General features: G+C 48.6%; 1 protein-coding gene and 1 long non-coding RNA gene across 2 annotated transcripts in view; one reads left to right on the top strand and one right to left on the bottom strand.

The window, feature by feature from the left end:
* The window catches only part of LOC310712764, a 274,730-nt gene that overhangs the window by 5,396 nt on the left and 246,398 nt on the right, over positions 1-22,936 (bottom strand). The window lies entirely within an intron of this gene.
* Positions 3,008-11,573, top strand: LOC310712645 (coiled-coil domain-containing protein 97-like). Its single transcript, XM_083515917.1, has 5 exons — positions 3,008-3,166; positions 4,268-5,221; positions 6,533-6,781; positions 9,067-9,196; positions 10,899-11,573. Exons 1-5 carry the CDS (start codon positions 3,124-3,126, stop codon positions 11,011-11,013), a joined length of 1,491 nt encoding a protein of 496 aa, XP_083372043.1. The 5' UTR covers positions 3,008-3,123; the 3' UTR covers positions 11,014-11,573.

Consider the following 22,936-nt stretch of genomic DNA (forward strand, 5'->3'; position numbering starts at 1 on the left):
GCCAGATCCTTCTATATAGTGAGAAGGTGGGGAGGGGTATTACTCAGAAGGATGGTGGGAATGGGAGATTGGCAGATAGCTGAGATGAGCCTGTTGACGACTCTAAACGACTGCAATAGGTCTTACAGGAAAAGGCAAGGGGTGAGAAGGTGAAAAATGGCTAAGTCATGTATAATGAGATAAGAATCCAATGTCTCTGTTCAGACATTGGATTCTTATCTCATTATACATGACTAATGTTCAGACTAATGTTCAATACATGTCTCTGTTCAGACATTGGATTCTTATCTCATTATACATGACTAAGCCATTTTTCACCTTCTCACCCCTTGCCTTTTCTTGTAAGACCTATTGCAGTCGTTAAGAGTCGTCAACAGGCTCATCTCAGCTATCTGCCAATCTCCCATTCCCACCACCCTTCTGAGTAATACCCCTCCCCACCTTCTCACTATATAGAAGGATCTGGCAACTTCTGTTTCAGTGTATCTGAAGAAGTGTGCATGCACACGAAAGCTCATACCAAGAACTAACTTAGTTGGTCTTTAAGGTGCTACTGGAAGGAATTTTTTTATTTAGTCACCAAACAATTAGTGAAATATACCCCACGACATTGCTTTTCTATGGAAATCTACAACTGGAATGCTGACTTGGAACATGAATTTGGAACATTATGGAACAGTAACTTGTTAAAAGACTGAAAGACCGCTGCGCCACAAATCTTAATCAAAAGAAGGAGAGTTGGCGTGTGTCAAAAGAGTTGTAAGACTCTATTAGAAGAAACAAGGTCCACGCGGGACTGCCAGGTCTAATGAACACACCAACTCTTCTTGGCAGGTAATGCCCCTATGAGGCAGTTGTGGAGACTGAAGGTGCCCGTCTTCCCACAGCTGCCTAAGCTGCCTCCTTTCCTGGGTCCGTCCCAAGCAATCTGAGACTATACTGGCGTGTCTGTCTTTGCTCCTCCTACGTCATAGCTCTCCTAGTTCTGGGACACCAGGAGGGAAGGAGAGCTTATTGCAGCAAGAGGGAGAAATTCTTCATCCCAACACATCACCCCCTCTTGGCCTCTCTCCTGCTGCTTCTGATTTTGGACTTTTCTCTGCCACAGACTCTCCCCACTCACCAAGCCCTGTCACTTCTCTAGTTTCTGACACCTCCCTTTCTTCTCCCTGTAACCACTCATCATCGTCCCACCACCACTCCCTGGGCTCTGAGCTTTCTTCCTTTGGGGGTTTCCCAGTTGGTTACTGCCACCATCCCTCTGCATCCGTCCATGACAGCCCCTCTATCCAAAATACCCAGGGTGATCTTGAGATGGAGAATGAAATCAAGGATGTATCCGAAGGAGGAAGTGTTGCAGTAACGGGTGATTTCAGTTCCCCTCACATCACTGGGGACAATTGTGTTCCAGTCACAACGTAGAGGTAAAAATTCCAGATAGCCTGAGCTGTTGTTATTAAACAAAGGTATGAATTACTACACAGCAGGAAGCTGAAGTGGAATACAGTGGTACCTCGGGTTACAGACTCCGCTAACCCAGAAATAGTGCTTCAGGTTAAGAACTTCGCTTCAGGATGAGAACAGAAATTGTGCGGCGGCAGCGAGAGGCCCCATTAGCTAAAGTGGTGCTTCAGGTTAAGGACAGTTTCAGGTTAAGTACGGACCTCTGGAACGAATTAAGTACTTAACCCGAGGTACCACTGTACCAGACCAAAAGAGACTACAATTGTACCTTGGATCCCGAATGCCTTGTTACTTGGACGTTTGGGCTCCTAAACACTGCAAACCCAGAAGTGAGTGTTCTGGTTTGTGAACGGTCTTTGGAACCTGAACAAGGCTTCCGGGGCTTCTGATTGGCTGCAGGAGCTTCCTGCAGCCAATCAGAAGTCGTGCTTTGGTTTCTGAACGTTTTGGAAGTCGAACGGACTTCCGGAACGGATTTCGTTCGACTTCCAAGGTACAACTGTACTGTAAAATGCAAGCTCTAAAAACAATAAAAGCAATTCAATGAACTAAATCCCTACAAACTCCAAAACAGTTTCTTCAGATGTAAAATTGATATTCCGTAAACGGCTGGGTCTTCCTCAAAGGAAGCCTTCTGAAACAAAAATGTATTTCATAGGTGCCTAAACATCACGAAGGTTGACAGCTGCCTGATTTTGTTGGTAACTGATTCTAGAGAGCTGGAGCTGCAGCACTAAAAACTTGGTTTCTAGTATAGACTCAGTGCACCCCTGGGGCGTATGGTTCTCCCAGCGCCGCCCCATCTGAGTAGTGCAGCGGCAGGGCAGAGAAATAATTTCCCAGCCAGCGGCCAAACCTGGGACCTGCTGCATGCAATCACATGCCCTACCTCCAAGCTAAGACCGTTCACAGCTTCCTGCCATAGAAATGGTCTTGCTGACGGGGGGCATTGGGTATTGAAGCCCAATATTTCCTCAATTTCCTAATATTATTTTTTTGAAAAGTTGCAGCTCCCCTTCCCTTATTTAATTTATTAAATTTGTTAGCTGCTTTATCTTGGAACCCAAAAGCATCTGGCGGTTTCCTCACTGCGAGAAGTAAGGTTACAGGGAACCAGGCAGAGGGCCTTCTCGGTGGTGGCACCTGCCCTGTGGAACGCCCTTCCATAAGATGTCGAGGAAATAAATACTATCTGACTTCCAGAAAACATCTGAAGGCAGCCCTGTTTAGGGAAGTTTTTAATGTCGGATGTTTTATCGCTTTTTAAAAATTATTAATTCTGTTGGGAGCTGCCCAGAGTGGGTGGCGAGGTATTATTATTATTATTATTATTATTATTATTATTATTATTTACAGTCAAAGCTGACCAGAGTGGCTGGAACAACCCAGTCAGATGGGCAGGGCAAAACAAAACAACACAACAACACGACACGACACAAAACACACAGCTCACTTTTGCGAGGGTTCTTTTTCTCCCCTTCAAAGAAATGCGCTTCCAACCCTCGCCCTGTGGGGTGGAATTCTCCCCGGAACCAAAGCCTCTCGGCGCCGCGGAGGAGGATCCCATTCTCCGGCGCACCGCCGGAACCGGAAGTTCCCGCTAGCTGGTGTATAGGCATCGGTTCGCCTTCCCCCGCCATCGGAGACGGGTGTCGCGGCATGGAGGCAGGCGGGGCCGAGCCCCCAGAGCCGCCTTCCCCAGGTGAGCGCCCCCGTTCCGGCGCGCTGAGGACGGGGCGGAGGCGGTGTTGCACTCAAATGGGCCCCCACGCCCCTTGTCTTCCTCTTCTTGCTCCCTGATTCCCCCACCCGCCTCAGTTCTTCTTTCTCCCCACTTTTCTATCTTCTCTTCTTCCCTGAGTGGCGGGGGAGAGTCCTAGTCTCTGGAGAGAGGGAGGAGAAAGTGTGGGAAGGCGGTTATTTGGACATGAAACGACAGTACGCACTAGCCCTTGGTCTGCCATCCTTTTTATTGTGCAATCCTTATGAGAGAGAGAAGGGTCTTTATTTGCATCATCCACTAGCCATAGCAATGAAATGAAATGCTTGGGCTGTAAGACACCGTTCACCCCCTTCAGTGATCTTGCATGCCCTCCAACATTTCTCTGATGAAAACAGGGACATCCTATTCCAGGGGTCAGCAAACTTTTTCAGCAGGGGGCTGGTCCACTGTCCCTCAGACCTTTTGGGAGGCCTGACTATATTTGCGGGGGGGGGGGAATTGAACGAATTCCTATGCCCCACAAAAACCCGGAGATGCATTTTAAATGAAAGCACACATTCTACTCATGTAAAAACACGCTGATTCCCGGACTGTCCGCGGGCCGGATTGAGAATGCAATTGGGCCAGATCCGGCCCCCGGACCTTAGTTTGCCTACCCCTGTGGACCTATTCCATCATAACGACAATGATGATGGTAGTAATTTTTTTATTTGTACCTCTGCCCATCTGACTTGGTTGCCTCAGCCACTCTGGGCAGCTTCCAACATATAGATTAAAAACAAAAAACAAAACATTAAACGTTAAAAAACTTCTCGAGGGCTGCCTTCAGATGTCTTCTAAAGGTTGTATAGTGACCTATCTCCTTGGCTCGGGGGTCGCGTAACTCCACATCCTCTAACATTTCTCCGCTGAAAATAGGGACATCGTAAGGAAAAGCGGGGCATTCTGGGGTCAAATCAGAAACCAGGACGGCTTCAGTAAATCTGGGACTGTCCCTGGAAAATAGGGACACTTGGAGGGTCTGAATGATGTGTGGTAGCAGTTTCACTGGTACTAATTGGAATTTCTCTGTCTTTCCAGTCGTCGGCTCCCGAGCTGATGTAGAGGAAGGCAGCCCAGACAGAGGGATGCTTGAAAGCAGTCTTCCGAACAACATTGAGGCTGCAAAGCCACTGGACACTGCAGAAGAGATGGTGGGAATCCTAGCGCCCACAGACTGCCTTCCAAAGGACAGTGCCCCCAGTGAGACTTTACAAATGGTCCACAGGGGGGAACAGAAGCCAGATGCTTCAGGTGCAAGTGGCTGTAGGGTGACTAAGAGCTCTCCGCTGCGCCGGCCTCTCTGGGGAGAAGAGATGTCAGGGGTCCCAAACCCACAAAGCTCCCCATTGAACTGGAATGGGGCATCTAAAGCACCAGGAAGCCGTCGGGAAGAGCACTCATGGAGCCCTGGCTCCAGCCTTCCTTCTGGGACGCACGAGGCCATCAGTGCCTTCCTTTCCTCCTGCTGGAGTGAGTTGCAGACTGAGCCCCCATCTGCAAATAACCCGAGCAAGCCATCTCAGCAGGGCAGCGGAGAATCAGAGGTTATGGCTACTGAAGACATGCCCTCTAATGGCGGGGAGGCCTCTGACACCAAACAGCCCCACTGGGGCGGCGGGAAGCCGGAGTCTGTTGGCTCCAATTCGTCGCCTGCTGGACCTGTAGAGGACGATGACCCTGCTGTCCTAGCCATGTTCCATGCCGTGGCCAACAGCCGCTTGCCTGTGCGGAGCCAGCAGAAGGACGAGCCGGATTTCACGCCCGCGCAGAAGCTGGCTATCTTGCGGGATTTGTATCACAGCAAGCCGCTGGTGTTCCTGGAGCGGTTCCGGACGGTCCTGCGAGAGGAACACCTGCCTTGCTTCCGCCACCTCTCCGGCAGCTACGAGGCAGACTTCTACTGTGCGGAAGTGCGCAGGGCCAGCCTGGGCAAGACGCGCCACACCCGGGTGCGGAACAAGCGCTACGCAGCCCTGCAGCAACTCATCCAAGGTACTGGGCCTTCGGATCCTGGTTCCATTCTGGAAGGGATTCGATTACAGGGGTCAGCAAACTTTTTCAGCAGGGGGCCGGTCCGCTGTCCCTCAGACCTTGTGGGGGGGCCGGACTATTCAGTGGTACCTCAGGTTAAGAACTTAATTTGTTCTGGAGGTCCGTTCTTAACATGAAAGTGTTCTTAACTGAGGTACCACTTTAGCTAATGGGGCCTCCCGCTGCCACCGCTGCGCGATTTCTGTTCTCATCCTGAAGCATCCTGAAGTTCTTAACCCGAGGTACTATTTCTGGGTTAGCGGAATCTGTAACCTGAAGCATACATAACCCAAGGTACCACTGTATTTTGAAAAAAAAAAATTAATGTATTCTTATGCCCCACAAATAATCCAGACATGCATTTTAAATAAAAGCACACATTCTACTCATGTAAATTCTACTCACCGAACCTACTCTGGCAAGCCCCCCCCCCAGCTAAAACTCCCCCCCCCCCCGCATTTGGCTTCTGGGCCCCATTTCTTTTCCTTCCTTCCTTCCTTCCAGAAAATTTATACACCGCTCAGTCATAAAAAATAACCCTGGGTTTACAGAAAGATAATAAAACCAAGCAAAGTTCACAGTGCAGTAAAGTGGTACCTCAGGTTAAGTACTTAATTCGTTCCGGAGGTCTGTTCTTAAGCTGAAACTGCTCTTAACCTGAGGTACCACTTTAGCTAATGGGGCCTCCCGCCACGTGATTTCTGTTCTCATCCTGAAGCAAAGTTCTTAACCCAAGGTACTATTTCTGGGTTAGCGGAGCCTTCTAACCCGAAGCGTATGTAACCCGAGGTAACACTGTATTAATCTTCTTGTCTCTTATAGTATGGTGGTTTGTTTGATTCTTCTGTTATTTGTTTGTTTGATTGTATGTATGTTTGTTTACTTGTATGTACGTCTGTTCTTTCATAAATGTATTTACAGTGGTACCTCTGGTTACATACTTAATTCATTCCGGAGGTCTGTTCTTAACCTGAAACTGTACTTAACCTGAAGCACCACTTTAACTAATGGGGCCTCCTGCTGCCGCCGTGCCAGTGGAGCACAATTTCTGTTCTCATCCTGAACCAAAGTTCTTAACCCGAGGTACTATTTCTGGGTTTGCGGAGTCTGTAACCTGAAGCGTATGTAACCTGAAGCGTATGTAACCCGAGGCACCACTGTATTTTAAATTAATAAAGCTATATTATTAAAAAAAAAGGAAATTCCACAACACCAAGTATGGAAAGCTTCTCGAAACAAGCCCCATGTCTGCTTCTCTCTTGCTGCCCGCAGGTGGGGAGTACTTCAGCGACGAGCAAATGCGCTGCCGGGAGCCCCTTCTTTACGAGCAGTACATCGGGCAGTACCTGAGCGACGAGGAGATGCAGGCCCTGGGCAGCGGCAAGCTGGAGGCCTCCTGCTCTCTCTCGGGCGTCCTCCTAGACTCCTACCAGGAGCAGGTCATCCAGCGGCGGCTGCAGGTCCAGCAGGAGCAGGAGGAGGCCTGCGAAGAGGAGGAAGAGGAGGACAGCGATGATGAAGGTTGGTCAAGAAGAGGGGTGGGATCCAGCGGAGGGCGGGGAGACCTTCCCAGCCTGGGGGAATAGTTAAGACTGTGAAACTCGTGGCTCCAGGAGGTAGCGATGGCCTCCAAACTGGATGGCTTTAAAAGACGACTGGACACATTCTTATTTTTTCCTTTTTTTAAACAAATTTATTTATTAGATTTTCCAAATTAAAATTTACATTCACATAACAACATACTATGGGACATGGGCGGCGTTGTGGGTTAAACCACAGAGCCTAGGACTTGCCGATCAGAAGGTCGGCGGTTCGAATCCCTGCGATGGGGTGAGCTCCCGTTGCTCGGTCCCTGCTCCTGCCCACCTAGCAGTTCAAAAGCACATCAAAGTGCAAGTAGATAAATAGGTACCGCTCCGGCAGGAAGGTAAATGGCGTTTCCCTGCGCTGCTCTGGTTCGCCAGAAGCGGCTTAGTCATGCTGGCCACATGACCCGGAAGCTGTACACCGGCTCCCTTGGCCAATACAGCGAGATGAGCGCCGCAACCCCAGAGTCGGTCACGACTGGACCTAATGGTCAGCGGTCCCTTTACCTTTAGCTAACAACATACTATATAGAAACAAGATTCCCAAGAGTCTCCTGGACTTCCCTCCTCCCCTTTGTGGGTCTTTTTTTTTTTTTTTAAGATATTTATTAAAGATTTTAAACATTATATTCACCAAACACATAGAAAACCATCACCAAAATACAACAAACAAAGAAAAACAGAAAAAAGCAAAAAGATTAACATATAATAGAAAACATACAACAAAATCAGATATCCAACAACCATATTTTCTTAACTTTTTGGACTTCCTCACATCTCCCATTCCTGCGTTCCCAATTATAAAATTATAAACAGCAATTTATCACCTTGTTTCAACTCTTATTTTGTAATTTTCAAATATTATGTCTCCGACTTTAAATATTTTTATCAAATACTTAAATACTTAATTTAGACATAATGTTATTCCAAAATTTATCTTTTTCTCAGATCTCACTTATTCTCATGTTTCTTTCAACTTAATTTTTTTTTGTTATTCCTTTCCTTCTTTTATAATGATCCAAATTTTTGTAGCTCCATTACGTCACAGTCAAGAGGCAGCAGTGCTTCTGAACCCTAGTTGCTGGAAATCACGGGTGGGGAGAGATCTCGGGACCTGCTTGCGGGTTTCCCACAGGCATCTATCGTGAGAATGGGATGCTGGACTACATTGGCCACTGGCCTGATCCAGTAAAGCTATTCTTACATTTATTTGTATGGGGGCAGCATACCAGGGGTGGGTGCCCAAGGCTAAAAGTGAGTGGGGCAAATTTATTATTTATACCCCGCCCATCTGGCTGGGTTTCCCCCAGCCACTCTGGGCTTGCTTCCAACAGAATATTAAAATACAATAACCTATTAAACATTAAAAGCTTCCCTAAAGAGGGCTGCCTTCAGATGTCTTCTAAAGGTCTGGTAGTTGTTTTTCTATTTGACATCTGTTGGGAGGACATTCCACAGGGCGCGTGCCACTACCGAGAAGGCCCTCTGCCTGGTTCCCTGGTTTCCTTTCTCCAAGGAAAGTCACAGGTTTCTGTATGCACTCGCCCTGCCCCTTGTGAACATCTTGCCATCCTCCCTTCGGGCAAGGAAGAGGCACCAGCGCTGTCCAGGGACCCTTGCCAGCCTGAAAATGCATTTGAGGAAGGCCACTGAGGAGCATAGATAGGGATTGTGGCCTTGGTAGGCATCTCAGGGGCCCTAGAGCAGGAGAGGCCTGGAGGTCTCATCCAGTCATTTGAGCAGCACAGCAAGAAATCCAAGGCTTTGGGAGGAAGAGCAAAAGTGCCTTTGATATGAGCAGGAGGACTGGAGGACCCGTCTCTTGGGCTCATTTGGGTTCCTGAGAGATGGAGGTAGGACGACTGGGGCTGCGGCATCGTCTGGGCTGGGAATGTTGCTGTTTTTTTAAGGGTGCGGGGAGGAAGGGTAGCTTATCTCCAGCTCCAGAAGAAGAAGAAGGAGAGTTTGGATTTGATATCCCGCTTTATCACTGCCCTAAGGAGTCTCAAAGCGGCTAACATTCTCCTTTCCCTTCCTCCCCCACAACAAACACTCTGTGAGGTGAGTGAGGCTGAGAGACTTCAGAGAAGTGTGACTGGCCCAAGGTCACCCAGCAGCTGCAGGTGGAGGAGCGGAGACGCGAACCCGGTTCCCCAGATTGCAAGACTACCGCTCTTAACCACTACACCACACTGACTGAGCCCGCTCTCCCCTCTCTAGACAAGGCCTCTGACCTGGACATGGACGAGTGGGTCCCTGAACAGGAGGAGAAGGCCTACCTGCGGGAAGAGTTCACCAGCCGCATGTACCAGCGCTTCCTCGACGGCAAGGATAGGGACTTCAACTACAGGTGAGGAATCAGGGCGGCACATCAGCGGATAGGTCCTTTCACTCTTTGCTGTGGGCGTTTCTCAGTGTCACTTTGGTGACGAGCCGTCGCCGCTGAAAAACACATGAATCCAAGGTTGTATCTCTGGCACCAACTAATCTGGTGCCTTCCAGGTGTTTGGGGGACAGTTTCCATCACTCGATGGAACAGTGACTACAGCTGTAGAAATGGTTCTCATGCCCTTAGTTTATTTGAATGGGTGATCTTTTGTATGTTGCTGTACATACAGGCTCCTGGTGGAGTATCGGGTCAGGTTTAAGGTGCTGGTTTTGACCTTTAAAGCCCTTTGTGGCTTAGGGCCCTCGTATTTACGGAACCGCCTCTCCTGGTATGCCCCGCAGAGGACCTTAAGGTCCATGAATATTCATAGTTTAGAGGTCCTGGGCCCTAAGGAAGTCAGATTATCCTCCACCAGGGCCTTCTCAGTGATGGCTCCGACCTGGTGGAATGCTCTGTCCCATGAGACCAGGGCCCTGCAGAATTTAACTTCCTTCCGCAGGGCCTGTAAGACGGAGCTATTCCACCTGGATTTCAATTTGAACTTAGCCTGATCTTTTATTCCCCTTCTCTCCCCCCCCCCTTTTATGAAGATTACCCGCTCTGGGATCCCACAGCTAATTCTCCCCTGATCTCCTCGCTGGCCCAAATAGAACTAATTTAGCCAGCTAGCCCTGGTGATCATCTAATGTTTATTGGATGGATTTCCCCCCTAAATTGATTTTTGATTTTATTGTTATTCACATTTTATACCGTATTGAATGCTGGGTTTTTTGAAACATCAATTAAGTGTTTTAAATTTGTTGTTAGCCGCCCTGAGCCCGGTTTTCTGAACCGGGAAGGGCGGGGTATAAATAAAAAAATATTATTATTAGTAGTATTGTTACACTGGTTCAGTGATTTCTGCCTGCGAAGCGGTTTATAAATGGACAAATAAAGAAACGAGGCCATTCCTGGCCCAGCCAGCATCTCATGTCTCACATTGCACAGAACTCAGAGGTGGAGAGGGCCCCTCACTTCCACGCTGGATGAGACAGAGAGACCCAGGTCCCTCTTCCGTTACCCTGAACAACATCCCTGCCCCACCCCAGTCCTGTGCCCTCCAATTGTTGCTGGACTCAAGCTCCCCATTCGGCACGACCAAGATGGCCAGAGGTCAGGTGCGATGGGAGTCGTCGTCCAAAACATCTGACGGGCTCCAGAACACGGAAGGGTGATCTAGAACATGCAGAGAGTGTGGGGCAAGGGAGAGGGGCATTCTCTTCTTGCTAGGCTTTGGAGCGGGAGCAGCCAATGTTGCGAGACTCCAAATCCCATCAGGCCCCAGTGGTCAGGGATGATGGGATCTGTAGTCCAGCAATGGGTGGAGAGCCCAGATTGGCCACCCCTGCTTTGGAGGCTCTCACCGCACTGGGCTTTGGAGACTCTGAGGAGCAGTGAAGATCTTGCACTGCTTCCCTCCTGCCTTACACTCTCTGGACATGCCAGGGGGCTTGTGGGGGCATGCTCGGCAGCAGCCACAGATCGTGGCTGGCTCTGTGGGTCAGCCAAAACTTGCGGACCCCTCTCCCTCCCACAGAGCAAGCTGGTTCCTCGGTGCCAACTCTGCAGACCTGAAGCTGCTTCCGGGTTTGTGAGTGTAAACCTGTGCCTTTCCTCCCTCCAGCGAGGTTGACGAGAACCCCGACTTTGACAACCTGGACATCGTGTCGCGGGATGAGGAGGAGCGCTACTTCGATGGGGAGGAGCCGGAAGACGCAGACGCTATGGAAGCAGAGTAGATGGGGCTGAGATCCTGACCCCCCAAGGTGCCAGGATGCAGCAGCAAGGAGCCATGTGTTGGCTGTTTCCTTCCCATCTTGTGCAACCTCTCTCCTGCCAGACTGGGCGTCTCCGCCGATAGGGATCAGAATGGCATTGGCGTGTAGGGTGAGTTGTCTTGGAGGTCTATGGCAATGGACGGTCTGTGATGCCTGCAGCATCTTCTGCACCCCACCATTCCGGGGCTCCCCACTTCCCAGTTGCTAAAGGGGTAAGGAAGGGAATGTCGCTCTCGGGACTGGTCAGCGGCCGTCTGGATCAGAAGCACCAGGGCAGATCATGGCTTCCCTTCCGTGGCGCTGCCTTCGATTCTGGACATCCCTGTTGTAGAGATGTGTCTCTGTCTCTTTCCTGTAAGAAATGGGTCTTCTGTGTTGGAGATGGGGCTAGCCTGAAGCCCAGACCCTCCTGTGCAAAGGACATTGCTGGCTGGCAAGTTGGCTTTTTGCAGTATCTATGTCCGATTGATCATTATTTTTTGCAGCATTGGACAGCTGAAAATAAACAACCTTTTAAGTAATTTGTTGGGTGGTCTCTTAAAAGTGAGAAGGATCTTCGCCCCATCTTGAATTTGTTTGCGTTTCCTTAACTGACTTGCTCACCGTTCCCAGTGGATCAGGGCCACATTTATTTACATCTCTGCACCATATCAAAAGTTTGTTATTATTATTATTTGGTTTCCCCAGCCACTCTGGGCAGCTTAAAAGGGAAAGGGACCCCTGACCATTAGGTCCAGTCTTGGGTTGCGGCGCTCATCTTGCTTTACTGGCCAAGGGAGCCGGCGTACAGCTTCCGGGTCATGTGGCCAGCATGACTAAGCCACTTCTGGCGAACCAAAGCAGCGCGCAGAAACAGCGTTTACCTTCCTGCTGGAGCGGTACCTATTTATCTACTTGCACTTTGACGTGCTTTTGAACTGCTAGGTTGGCAGGAGCAGGGACTGAGCAACAGGAGCTCACTCCATCGCGGGGATTCGAACCGCTGACCTTCTGATCGGCAAGTTCTAGGCTCCGTGGTTTAACCCGATGAGGAACCTGGGGCCCAGGCGTTGCTGGACTGCAACTCCCATCGTCATTATCCCTTTGTCTTCATCAGTTGGAGCTGATGGGAATTGGAGCCCAGCACCAATTTCCCATCAATGCCCTGTAGGGTTAGGAAAGGGGAGGTGGGAATAGGGAGCGAGTGATCTTTGGAATCAGAGCTTTCCTTCTCCTAGATGGGCTCCCTTCCCAGATGGATGAGTCCCCTCTGCCCATCACTTCTCTCTACAGCGCGCGCAGAAGCCGCCTTCTTTTTTCTTTGTTTTTCTAAATATTTATTAAGATTTTACAAATTATATCAAACGAAACAATACACACAAACACAAACAAAAAAGAACAAGTATAATTTCAAAACCTTATTTTCTTAAAACTTACTTCACCGACCTCCTCATACCTCCCCTATCTGCATTCCCATTTCAAATATTTAGTTCAGCAAATCCTCACCCTTAATTTTATCTAATTGTCAACCTTTCTTTTCTTTTGACTTAATCTTTACAGCTGTACTCCATTTATTTTCTAACACCACATCATTCTAGCACTCATTAATTTTACAATGTTTCTTAAGATAGTTCTTAAATTTCTTCCAATCTTCTTCCGCCGTCTCTTTTCCCCGGTCTCGGATTCTGCCAGTCATTTCTGCTAGTCCCATATAGTCTATCACCTTCATCTGCCATTCTTCCAGAGTGGATAGATCTTGTGTCTTCCAATACTTTGCGATGAGTACTCAGAAGCCGCCTTCTTGACCATGGGCCCCACTATTGGTCTTGTCCACTCCTTCAGCCGGAGTGTGTGATTCCTAGCTCACCCAGGGTTTGAGACCCATCGGCTACCCTCACCTGGTTTAGCCACAACTTGAAGCCTTTTCATGGTGCTGCTGTCACATGCTGACAGCTTTTAGGAGCCACAGGTGAGTGCTGAGTGCAGGATGAGGACCAAAGATGGACAAACTACCCCTGAAGGAGCACGTCTGTCCCCCACCAGAGGTACTAGGTAAAGTGGGAGGGCGTTCCACAGGGCAGGTGCCACTACCGAGAAGGCCCTCTGTCTGGTTCCCTGTAACTTGGCTTCTTGCAGCGAGGGAACCGCCAGAAGGCCCTCGGCACTGGACCTCAGTGTCCGGGCAGAACGATGAGGGTGGAGACGCTCCTTCAGGTATACTGGACCAAGGCCGTTTAAGCCTCTTAGTAATAATAATATAATAATAACTTCTTATTTATACTCCGCCCATCTGGCTGAGTCTCCCCAGCCACTCTGGGCGGCTCCCAATCAAATGTTAAAAACAATACAGCATCAAATATTAAAAACTTCCCTAAACAGGGCTGCCTTCAGATGACTTTTAAAGATAGGATAGCTGCTTATTTCCTTCACATCTGAAGGGAGGGTGTTCCACAGGGCGGGCGCCACCACCGAGAAGGCCCTCTGCCTGGTTCCCTGTAACCTCACTTCTCGCAATGAGGGAGCCGCCAGAAGGCCCTCATCGTTGGATCTCAGTGTCCGGGCTGAACGATGGGGGTGGAGACGCTCCTTCAGGTATACAGGACAAAGGCCATTTAGGGCTTTAAAGGTCAGCACCAACAGCCTTCAGCTGCAGCAGTGGAATAAGACCTGGTTGGAAGAGAGCAGACCAAAGGCTGGAATATAGAATCCCTGGGTGGAGTTTCTTACTCTGAGGACGAGGGGTGCTACTGATGTCTGTTGAGCTGGGAGCTGAGAATGTGCTCAACGCTCCCCTTTTGAAAGCAGATGCCAGGAACTCAACCTTGATCAGCTGCGGCCAGCAGGGGGCAGCAACTACTAAGTAATCCAGGGCCAGGATTCCTGGGTTGTCTCCTGTGCTACTAGAGAGGAGTGGCGCATGTGCTGAGAGATGGTTTGGGAGATCAGTCTTACAACAACCCAGGCCGAGTCACTCGTCGCATATCAGTTCCGTAATAGTCAGCACTCCTTTAGCTATCATAAAAATAATTCAGTGCTGTGTTTCCGGGGCAGTTTGCAAAAACAGAATAGCAAAATCACAACGGGGAACTAAAATGATGTATGCATGACAGTAGGGAACAGGAAAGAACTGGAGATTAAATTACAGCAGTTTAAAGGATATAACTTGAAAAGCCTGGGTCAAATAACCACTGGAAATAAAACGTGGTAGCTCCAGGCCTAGCTTCCAGGGTTGGCGTGGAGAGAATTCCATTTCCCCAGTTGCTCCTTGCCTCAGCTCAAGCTGGGCTGCATCTGCAGCAGAACGTTTAGTGGCAATCTTAGAGCACAGGAAGGTTGATGATGAGAGCCTCCCATCGTCTTCCTCACTTCCAGGAAATCCAGCTTTTATTACCTGATATCATAACTCATGGACTGCAAGAAGATCAAACCTCTCCATTCTGAAGGAAATCAGCCCTGAGTGCTCTCTGGAAGAACAGATCCTGAAGCTGAGGCTCCAAGACTTTGGCCACCTCATGAGAAGAGAAGACTCCCTGGAAAAGACCCTGATGTTGGGAAAGATGGAGGGCACAAGGAGAAGGGGACGACAGAGGACAAGATGGATGGATAGTGTTTTCGAAGCTACCAGCATGAGTTTGACCAAACTGCTGGAGGCAGTGGAAGACAGGAGTGCCTGGCGTGCTCTGGTCCAGGGGGTCATGAAGAGTTGGACACGACTAAACGACTGAACAACAACAATCATAACTTTAGGACATGGGTGGGGGAGCCTGTCTGACCCTGTGGGCCAGATTTTTATCTCCTACCCCCCATAGTCCAACCCAAGTGCTGGGGACTTCAGTTCTGCTTTCTCCAGGCTCCACGCGTCCCAGGGAGCTCACATTTGGGAACCTTGTTCATGCACCTGAGCCAAGCAGGAACGAACTCCCATCAGCTGATGCGCAAGGAGTTCGATCCTGCTTTCTGCAAGCTTTTGGCCGCATCTCTGCATGCCCCACACCTGACATCACATATGATGCGTCAGGTGTGGGGCAGGGAGAGTTGGTTTGGGGGAAACGGCCTTGTGGGTCAAATGTGAAAGGCTCGGAGGCCAAATTTGGCCTGTGGGCCAACTTCCTGTGTTTGGATGTTGTTCTTACCCTGTTCTTGCAGCACGCAAACAGAAGCCTGTGGGAAGTCCCAAAGGAAGATATGAGTGCATAAGATCATTACACGAGGCTACTGGATGAGGCCAGTGGCCCAACTAGTCTAGCATCCTGTTCTCAGGGTGGCCGAGTAGACCTCACCTGGAGTACTGTGTCCAGTTTTAGGCACCACAGTTCAAGAAGGACACTGACAAACTGGAACGTGTCCAGAGCAGGGCAACCAAAATGGTCAAAGGCCTGGAAACGATGCCTTATGAGGAACGGCTAAGGGAGCTGGGCATGTTTAGCCTGGAGAAGAGGAGGTTAAGGGGTGATATGATAGCCATGTTCAAATATAGAAAAGGATGTCACCTAGAGGAGGGAGAAAGGTTGTTTTCTGCTGCTCCAGAGAAGCGGACACGGAGCAATGGATCCAAACTACAAGATTCCACCTAAACATTAGGAACTTCCTGACAGTAAGAGCTGTTTGACAGTGGAATTTGCTGCCAAGGAGTGTGGTGGAGTCTCCTACTTTGGAGGTCTTTAAGCAGAGGCTTGACAACCATATGTCAGGAGTGCTCTGATGGTGTTTCCTGCTTGGCAGGGGGTTGGACTCGATGGCCCTTGTGGTCTCTTCCAACTCTATGATTCTATGATTCTAAGATTCTATGCCTACAGGAATCGTGCAAGCAGCAGCTTCACACAAGAGTGTATCTACCCCCATCATTCTGCCCGGACACTGAGGTCCATCTCCAAGGGCCTTCTGGTGGTTCCCTCCCTATGAGAAGTGAGGGTACTGGGAACCGGGCAGAGGGCCTTCTCGGTGGTGGCACCTGCCCTGTGGAACACCCTCCCACCAGATGTCAAGGAAATAAACAAGTACCTGACTTTAGAAGACATCTGAAGGCAGCCCTGCTAAGGGAAGTTTTTAATGTCTGGTGTTTTGCTGTATTTTTAATATTTTGTTGGAAGCCGCCCAGAGTGACTGGGGAAACCCAGCCAGATGGGCAGGGTATAAATAATAAATTATTATAATAATATTATTATTATCTTGCAGTTTCCTGTAGCTGGTTGCTGTTGTTAAGTCGTGTCTGACTCTTTGTGACCCCATGGACCAGAGCACTCCAGGCACTCCTGTCTTCCACTGCCTCCTGCAGTTTGGTCAAACTCATGTTTGTAGCTTCGAGAACACTGTCCAACCATCTCGTCCTCTGTTGTCCCCTTCTCCTTGTGCCCTCCATCTTTCCCAACATCAGGGTCTTTTCCAGGGAGTCTTCTCTTCTCATGAGGTGGCCAAAGTCTTGGAGCCTCAGCTTCAGGATCTGTCCTTCCAGTGAGCACTCAGGGCTGATTTCCTTCAGAATGGAGAGGTTTGATCTTCTTGCAATCCATGGGACTCTCAAGAGTCTCCTCCAGCACCAGAATTCAAAAGCATACCTGTAGCTGGCATTCAGCAGCATTTCTGCCTCCACTTGTGACAAGTAGCTATCCATACCTCTCCACAAATTTGTGTAACCCGTCTAGGCCCAAGGCCGTCACTTCCTCCTGTGGCAGTGAGTTCCATAAGTTGTGTGCTGTGTAAAGAAGTGCTTTCCTGTATCTTCCAACAGCACCGTGTATTCATAGGATGGCTGGGCCCAGGCTCTTTTAACAGGGTCTCAGGTGCCGTGAGCTGCTTGCCTAAAGGAAGCTCACTTTCTGGAATCAGATTACAGGTTTTTTCTCCTGCAGGAACTCCTCTACGTCATTTGCAATTGCTTCAGGCTCCTAAATCACCAAAGTCACATGCCCTAGCTGAGGAAGCCTGGACAGCATGTCCTGACAGTTGGGTCTTTGTTTATTCTTTCTTCTAACCTGCGGGGTTTTCAGCAAGAGTGCAAGACTCCACCATCGCTCAGTGCAAGGACTCTTGCATTTGGAAAGATCGGTGCCCTGGCTGATGTTAATTATTGTTAGGGCGCATTTCTCAAAGGCCTAGAATTCACTATGCTTTAATACTATCCAAAACCGGTTTGAAGTCCATATCATGCTATCAATTTTGTAATTTTTGACTGGGCAATGGATCACAAATCAGGATATGTGTGTGTGTGTGTGTGTGCGATGCAAAAAATCACTATGTGGGAAAAACGGCAAAGCCAGCCAATGCCCGCCTCTACAGTGGTGCCTCGCAAGACGGAAAACTCGCTAGACGAAAGAGTTTTCCGTTTTGGAGGTGCTTCGCAAAACGCATCTCCTATGGGCTTGCTTCGCAAGACGAAAATGTCTTGCAAGTTCCTGCGGGTTTTTTTTCCTTCCCCCCTTTTTCTAAGCCGCTAAGCCGCTTATCAGCTGATCCGATAAGCCGCTAAAAGCCGCTAACAGCGCTAATAGCTCTAATCCGCTAATCCGTCAATGGGATTGCTTCGCAAGACGAAAAAACCGCTAGACGAAGAGAATCACAGAACGGATTCTTTTTGTCTTGCGAGGCACCGCTGTACTCCCTTATTTCAGACATTGTGATATCGCAGTGCTTAGCTGGTGATATATTGCGATGTTGAAAACCAGATATCGCCCAGCCCTAGTGTCTTCTTTGGCGATCACGCATAGCCGAGTAAGATTGTCTTCCATGAACACGGTTTTAACAATGAGTCTGTAAGTGACCGTGGAGGCCAATTCTGGATCCACACGTTCTCCCACAGTGGGGACATTGGTTTCTGGGTGGGAGTTGATCACAGTGAGGGGTTTGCCAAACATGCCTTCCTCTTAGCACGTTTCTCCCTTGTGTCCTGAGTTCGAGCGTCTTCAAAGACCACGACACCTTTGGTCAAGGCTGTTCTCCAACTGGAGCGCTCGCAGGCCAATGTCTCCCAGTTGTCGGCGTTTATACTACATTTTTTTTTAGTGTGGAGCCCACTTGACATAGGCTGGGCGGCTGCCATGTCATGTTTATGAATGGGTTTACCGCTGCAACTAAAGAGGTCCTGTGCCAAATATTGAGAAATAGTGGCAAGGAGGCAGAGTGTTGTTGCACTTCACACTTGGACACGACTGTAGGTCTCTAGGCTCTGCATAAACTGTCCCCCCTACCCATAATATCTCTGTAAAATCCTCCTCCTGCTACTGATATTGATGCCAGTCCCTACAGAGTTTTCCAATGGCAGAAAAAGGGCATCTGCAAGGGATTTCGGAGGGCGGGAGCCAAGCGTGTCCAGATGTCAGTGGCTGACTGAATGACATCCGTCACAGCAGTCAGGAGCTCCCACTCTGTTTTGTCTTTCCGCCCTTTCTCGCTTGGCTCAGCTCTGCTTTTTCCATTTTCCAAACGACTCACAAACGTCTGACTCAGCTCCACCTACAGCATGGGGATTTCCATCGAAATCCTGGCTGCGTTTTCCTCGCTGGCAGGAACCATGGGGCTCTTCTTTCCTTCCCCAGACTCCTGCCTCTGTTGATCCTGCCCACTCCAAATTAATAGGTTGGCTGGGAAGCAGCTGGACCCAGCAGGAGGAAGGATCCCCCAAACTGGGGCGTTATGGTGTAACGCAGATGGGCTGCCGTTTACAGAGTTGCCACTAGGTGGCTCCCTTCTACTATCAAATCACGGGAATCCTGCGCAGCTTCAGCCTCCCTGCAGATGGAAAGCTAGTGTTGCAGGCTGAAACTCATCTGCTTGGAGTACTAGCTTTCCACATGCAGGAGGCTTTCTTTAAACTTGTGCTTTTTCACACGGGCAGTGCCCCTTTTGCATCCTAAAGTGGTACATTCAAGTCCCACATTCAAATTTCAACTCAGGGTGCGTAACAGATGTACATAGAAAAGAGCAGCGGCTGCACACTTGCTACGTTGTTGACAGACATATTTATCGCTATTCAGGAACCATCTAGGGGAAATCACGTCTGTAGGTTTGAACAGTAGGCAGCTTTGCACAGCCCTGATTGCCTGGCGGCTGTGACGTCACAAGCTCTCTTCTCCCTGGGACCATTTTACAACATCTTAAAAAGCAGAGAAATCACCTTGCTGACAAAGGTCCGTATAGTTAAAGCTATGGTTTTCCCAGTGGTGATGTATGGAAGTGAGAGCTGGACCATAAAGAAGGCTGATCGCCGAAGAATGGATGCTTTTGAATTCTGGTGCTAGAGGAGACTCTTGAGAGTCTCATGGACTGCACGAAGATCAAACCTATCCATTTTTAGGGAAATCAGCCCTGAGTGCTCACTGGAAGGACAGATCCTGAAGCTGAGGCTCCAATACTTTGGCCATCTCATGAGAAGAGAAGACTCCCTGGAAAAGACCCTGATGTTGGGAAAGATGGAGGGCACAAGGAGAAGGGGACGACAGAGGACGAGATGGTTGGATAGTGTTCTCGAAGCTACCAGCATGAGTTTGACCAAACTGCTGGAGGCAGTGGAAGATAGAAGTGCCTGGCATGCTCTGGTCCAGGGGGTCACAAAGAGTCGGACACGACTAAACGACTGAACAACAAACATGTTTTGCACAGTAGGCAGCTTTGCACAGCTCTGATTGCCTGGTGGCTGTGACGTTACAACCTCTCTTCTCCCTGGGACCATTTCACAACCATATTAAGTAGCTGAATTTTCTTTTTTAAAATAAATAAGGGATGTTTGAGTATACTCTCTGCCTTCGCCTTCCTTTGGGCCAAAAGAGTTGTTTTGCTTTATAGGGTGGGTGGTTTCCTAACATAATACATGTACAACCCCCCCCAAAAAAAAGTACTATGTTTTACGAGCTGGTTCCTGTTTATGAGAGTTAAGATGGTGTGGAAGTCAGCATTAGTGGAGTTTCAGCAGTTTGATTTAATGAGGAGTTGCACACTTCAGATCTTCTTAACAGGCCATTCCAGGAATCACAGAATTGTAGAGTTGGAAGGGACCTCTGTGGTCATCTAGTCCAACCCCCTGCAATGTAGGAATCTCAATTAAAGCATGGAAGACAGTTGGCTGTCCAACCTCTGCTTAAAAACCTCCAAGTAAGGACACTGTTAAACACCTCTTACTGCCAGAAAGTTCTTCCTGATATTTAGTCGGAATCTCCTTTCTTGTACCTTGAAGCCATGGGTTCGAGTCCTACCCTTCGGATCAGGAGAAGACAAGCTTGCTCCATCTTCCACGTGGCAGCACTCTGGATATCTGAAGATCAAACTAACTCCCGCTCTTGGAGGAATCCAGCCCCTTCCCTACCTTATTGCCTAATAGATTACCATAGCTCAGTTGGCAGAGCATGAGACTCTTAACCTCCGGGTTGTGGGTTCGAATCCTACGCTGGGCAAAATATTCCTATATTCAGGTTGTTGGGCTAGATGATACTTGAGGTCCCTTCCAGGGCTACAGTTCTATGAAAAAGACTTGTTAGGCCCCCTTTCCTAGGCACAAAACTTCAAGCTCTTCCACAGGTACCATGTGTCTGGACTTAAATGCAACTACTCAGGAATATAGACAGCTCTCGGTGTGCGTGTGGTTCCCCCCCCCCAAAGCACTCTCTCACATTTTGTGAAAGACTCTCTTCCACAATGATTCTCCCGCCCACAGTGCGATTAGTAAGGGAGATTAGTTCTTTCTTGGTGTAAATGAGGCTTCTTTGAAATAGATGTCAGTTTGTACCAGCTTTAACTTCTTCTCAGAATATGTCTCTCTTGCGTGTAATATAGATGCACCGCCCCATTATTATTATTTTTGGTTGCCTTTTACATCTTCAAAACAAGAACGCCCGTAGCTTATTTGGCGTGGTACTGTTGAAAAGTTGCAATGGTGGGAGAGCTTTGCCAACGTGCCCCTGGGCCACGAAACTTTGTGCGAAAGGAAATGCTTGGGCGTTTAATTATATTGTTAAAAAGTCAGCAGCCCAGAGGTGGGGCATTTTTCGGTTCCTGTAAGCTGTGCGTCGCCGAAAGCCGGAATTCTGCAATGTATAAAAATCCAGCAAATTTAGCAAGCAAGGTGCTTGATTCATGTATCTTGAACTCAAACGCCTGCAGTTGGGAGAGAATTCAGAGAAGATCTCTTGAAATCAATGGTTGGGCCTAACCTAGGCCCCTTAATTTCAGCCCAGTCTACTCTGACAAAAAGTTAGCTGAAGGTAATCCTTTGCTGTTATTAATTTCAGTCGGTCTGCTCTGAGTAAGACCAGCATTGTGTACTTACCACACCTTTTAGTATCCCAGTCCACAGGTCCTTGTATGTGAGCACATGTGATTTCATACCTTCCAACACTGACAAACCTAGACAGCATCTTGAAAAGCAGAGACATCACCTTGCCAACAAAGGTCTGTATAGTTAAAGCTATGGTTTTCCCAGTAGTGATGTAATGAAGTGAGAGCTGGACCATAAAGAAGGCTGATCACCGAAGAATTGATGCTTTTGAATTATGGTGCTGGAGGAGACTCTTGAGAGTCCCATGGACTGCAAGAAGATCCAACCTATCCATTCTGAAGGAAATCAGCCCTGAGTGCTCACTGGAAGGACAGATCCTGAAGCTGAGGCTCCAATACTTTGGCCACCTCATGAGAAGAGAAGACTCCCTGGAAAAGACCCTGATGTTGGGAAAGATGGAGGGCTCAGGGAGAAGGGGACAACAGAGGACGAGATGGTTGGACAGTGTTCTTGAAGCTACCAGCATGAGTTTGACCAAACTGCGGGAGGCAATGGAAGAGTGCCTTGTGCGCTCTGGTCCATTGGGTCACAAAGAGTCGGACACGACTAAACGACTAAACAACAACAACAACAACAAACATTTCTCCCATGAAAATAGGGACATCCTATTCCATAATAATAATTTTATTATTTATACTCTGCCCATGTGATTGGGTTGCCCCAGCCACTCTGGGTGGCTTCCAACACATATAAAAACATCATAAAACTTTAAGAAAAATAATTTTTTAAAACTTCCCTATACAGGGCTGCCTTCAGATGTCTTCTAAAGGTTGCATAGTGACTTATCTCCTTGGCTCAGGTCGAATAACTCCATACCCTCCAACATTTCCCTGGTGAAAATAGCGACGTCCTACCATACCTTTCAACATTTCTCTGATGAAAATAGTAAAAGTGGGATGTTTCAGGATCAAATCAGAAACTGGGATGGCTTCTGTAAATCTGGGATTATCCCTGGAAAATAGGGACACTTGGAAGATTTTAACACACTTTCCTACGAACTAGAGCATGGGTAGGCAAACCAAGGCCCGGGGCCGGATCTGGCCCAATCGCCTTGTAAATCCGGCCCGTGGACGGTCTGGGAATCAGCATGTTTTTACACGAGTAGAATGTGTGCTTTTATTTAAAATGCATCTCTGGGTTATTTGTGGGGCATGTTGTTTAGTCGTTTAGTCGTGTCCGACTCTTCGTGACCCCCTGGACCAGAGCACGCCAGGCACTCCTGTCTTCCACTGCCTCCCGCAGTTTGGTCAAACTCATGTTTGTAGCTTCAAGAACATTGTCCAACCATCCCGTCCTCTGTCGTCCCCTTCTCCTTGTGCCCTCCATCTTTCCCAGCATCAGGGTCTTTTCCAGGGAGTCTTCTCTTCTCATGAGGTGGCCAAAGTCTTGGAGCCTCAGCTTCAGGATCTGTCCTTCCAGTGAGCACTCGGGGCTGATTTCCTTCAGAATGGAGAGGTTTGATCTTCTTGCAGTCCATGGGACTCTCAAGAGTCTCCTCCAGCACCATAATTCAAAAGCATCAGTTCTTCGGCGATCAGCCTTCTTTATGGTCCAGCTCTCACTTCCATACATCACTACTGGGGAAACCATAGCTTTAACTATACGGACCTTTGTTGGCAAGGTGATGTCTCTGCTTTTGTG

The sequence above is a fragment of the Podarcis liolepis genome (genome assembly GCF_965112155.1).
Source record: "Podarcis liolepis genome assembly, chromosome: 7".
In the NCBI taxonomy this organism is placed as follows: Eukaryota; Metazoa; Chordata; class Lepidosauria; order Squamata; family Lacertidae; genus Podarcis; species Podarcis liolepis.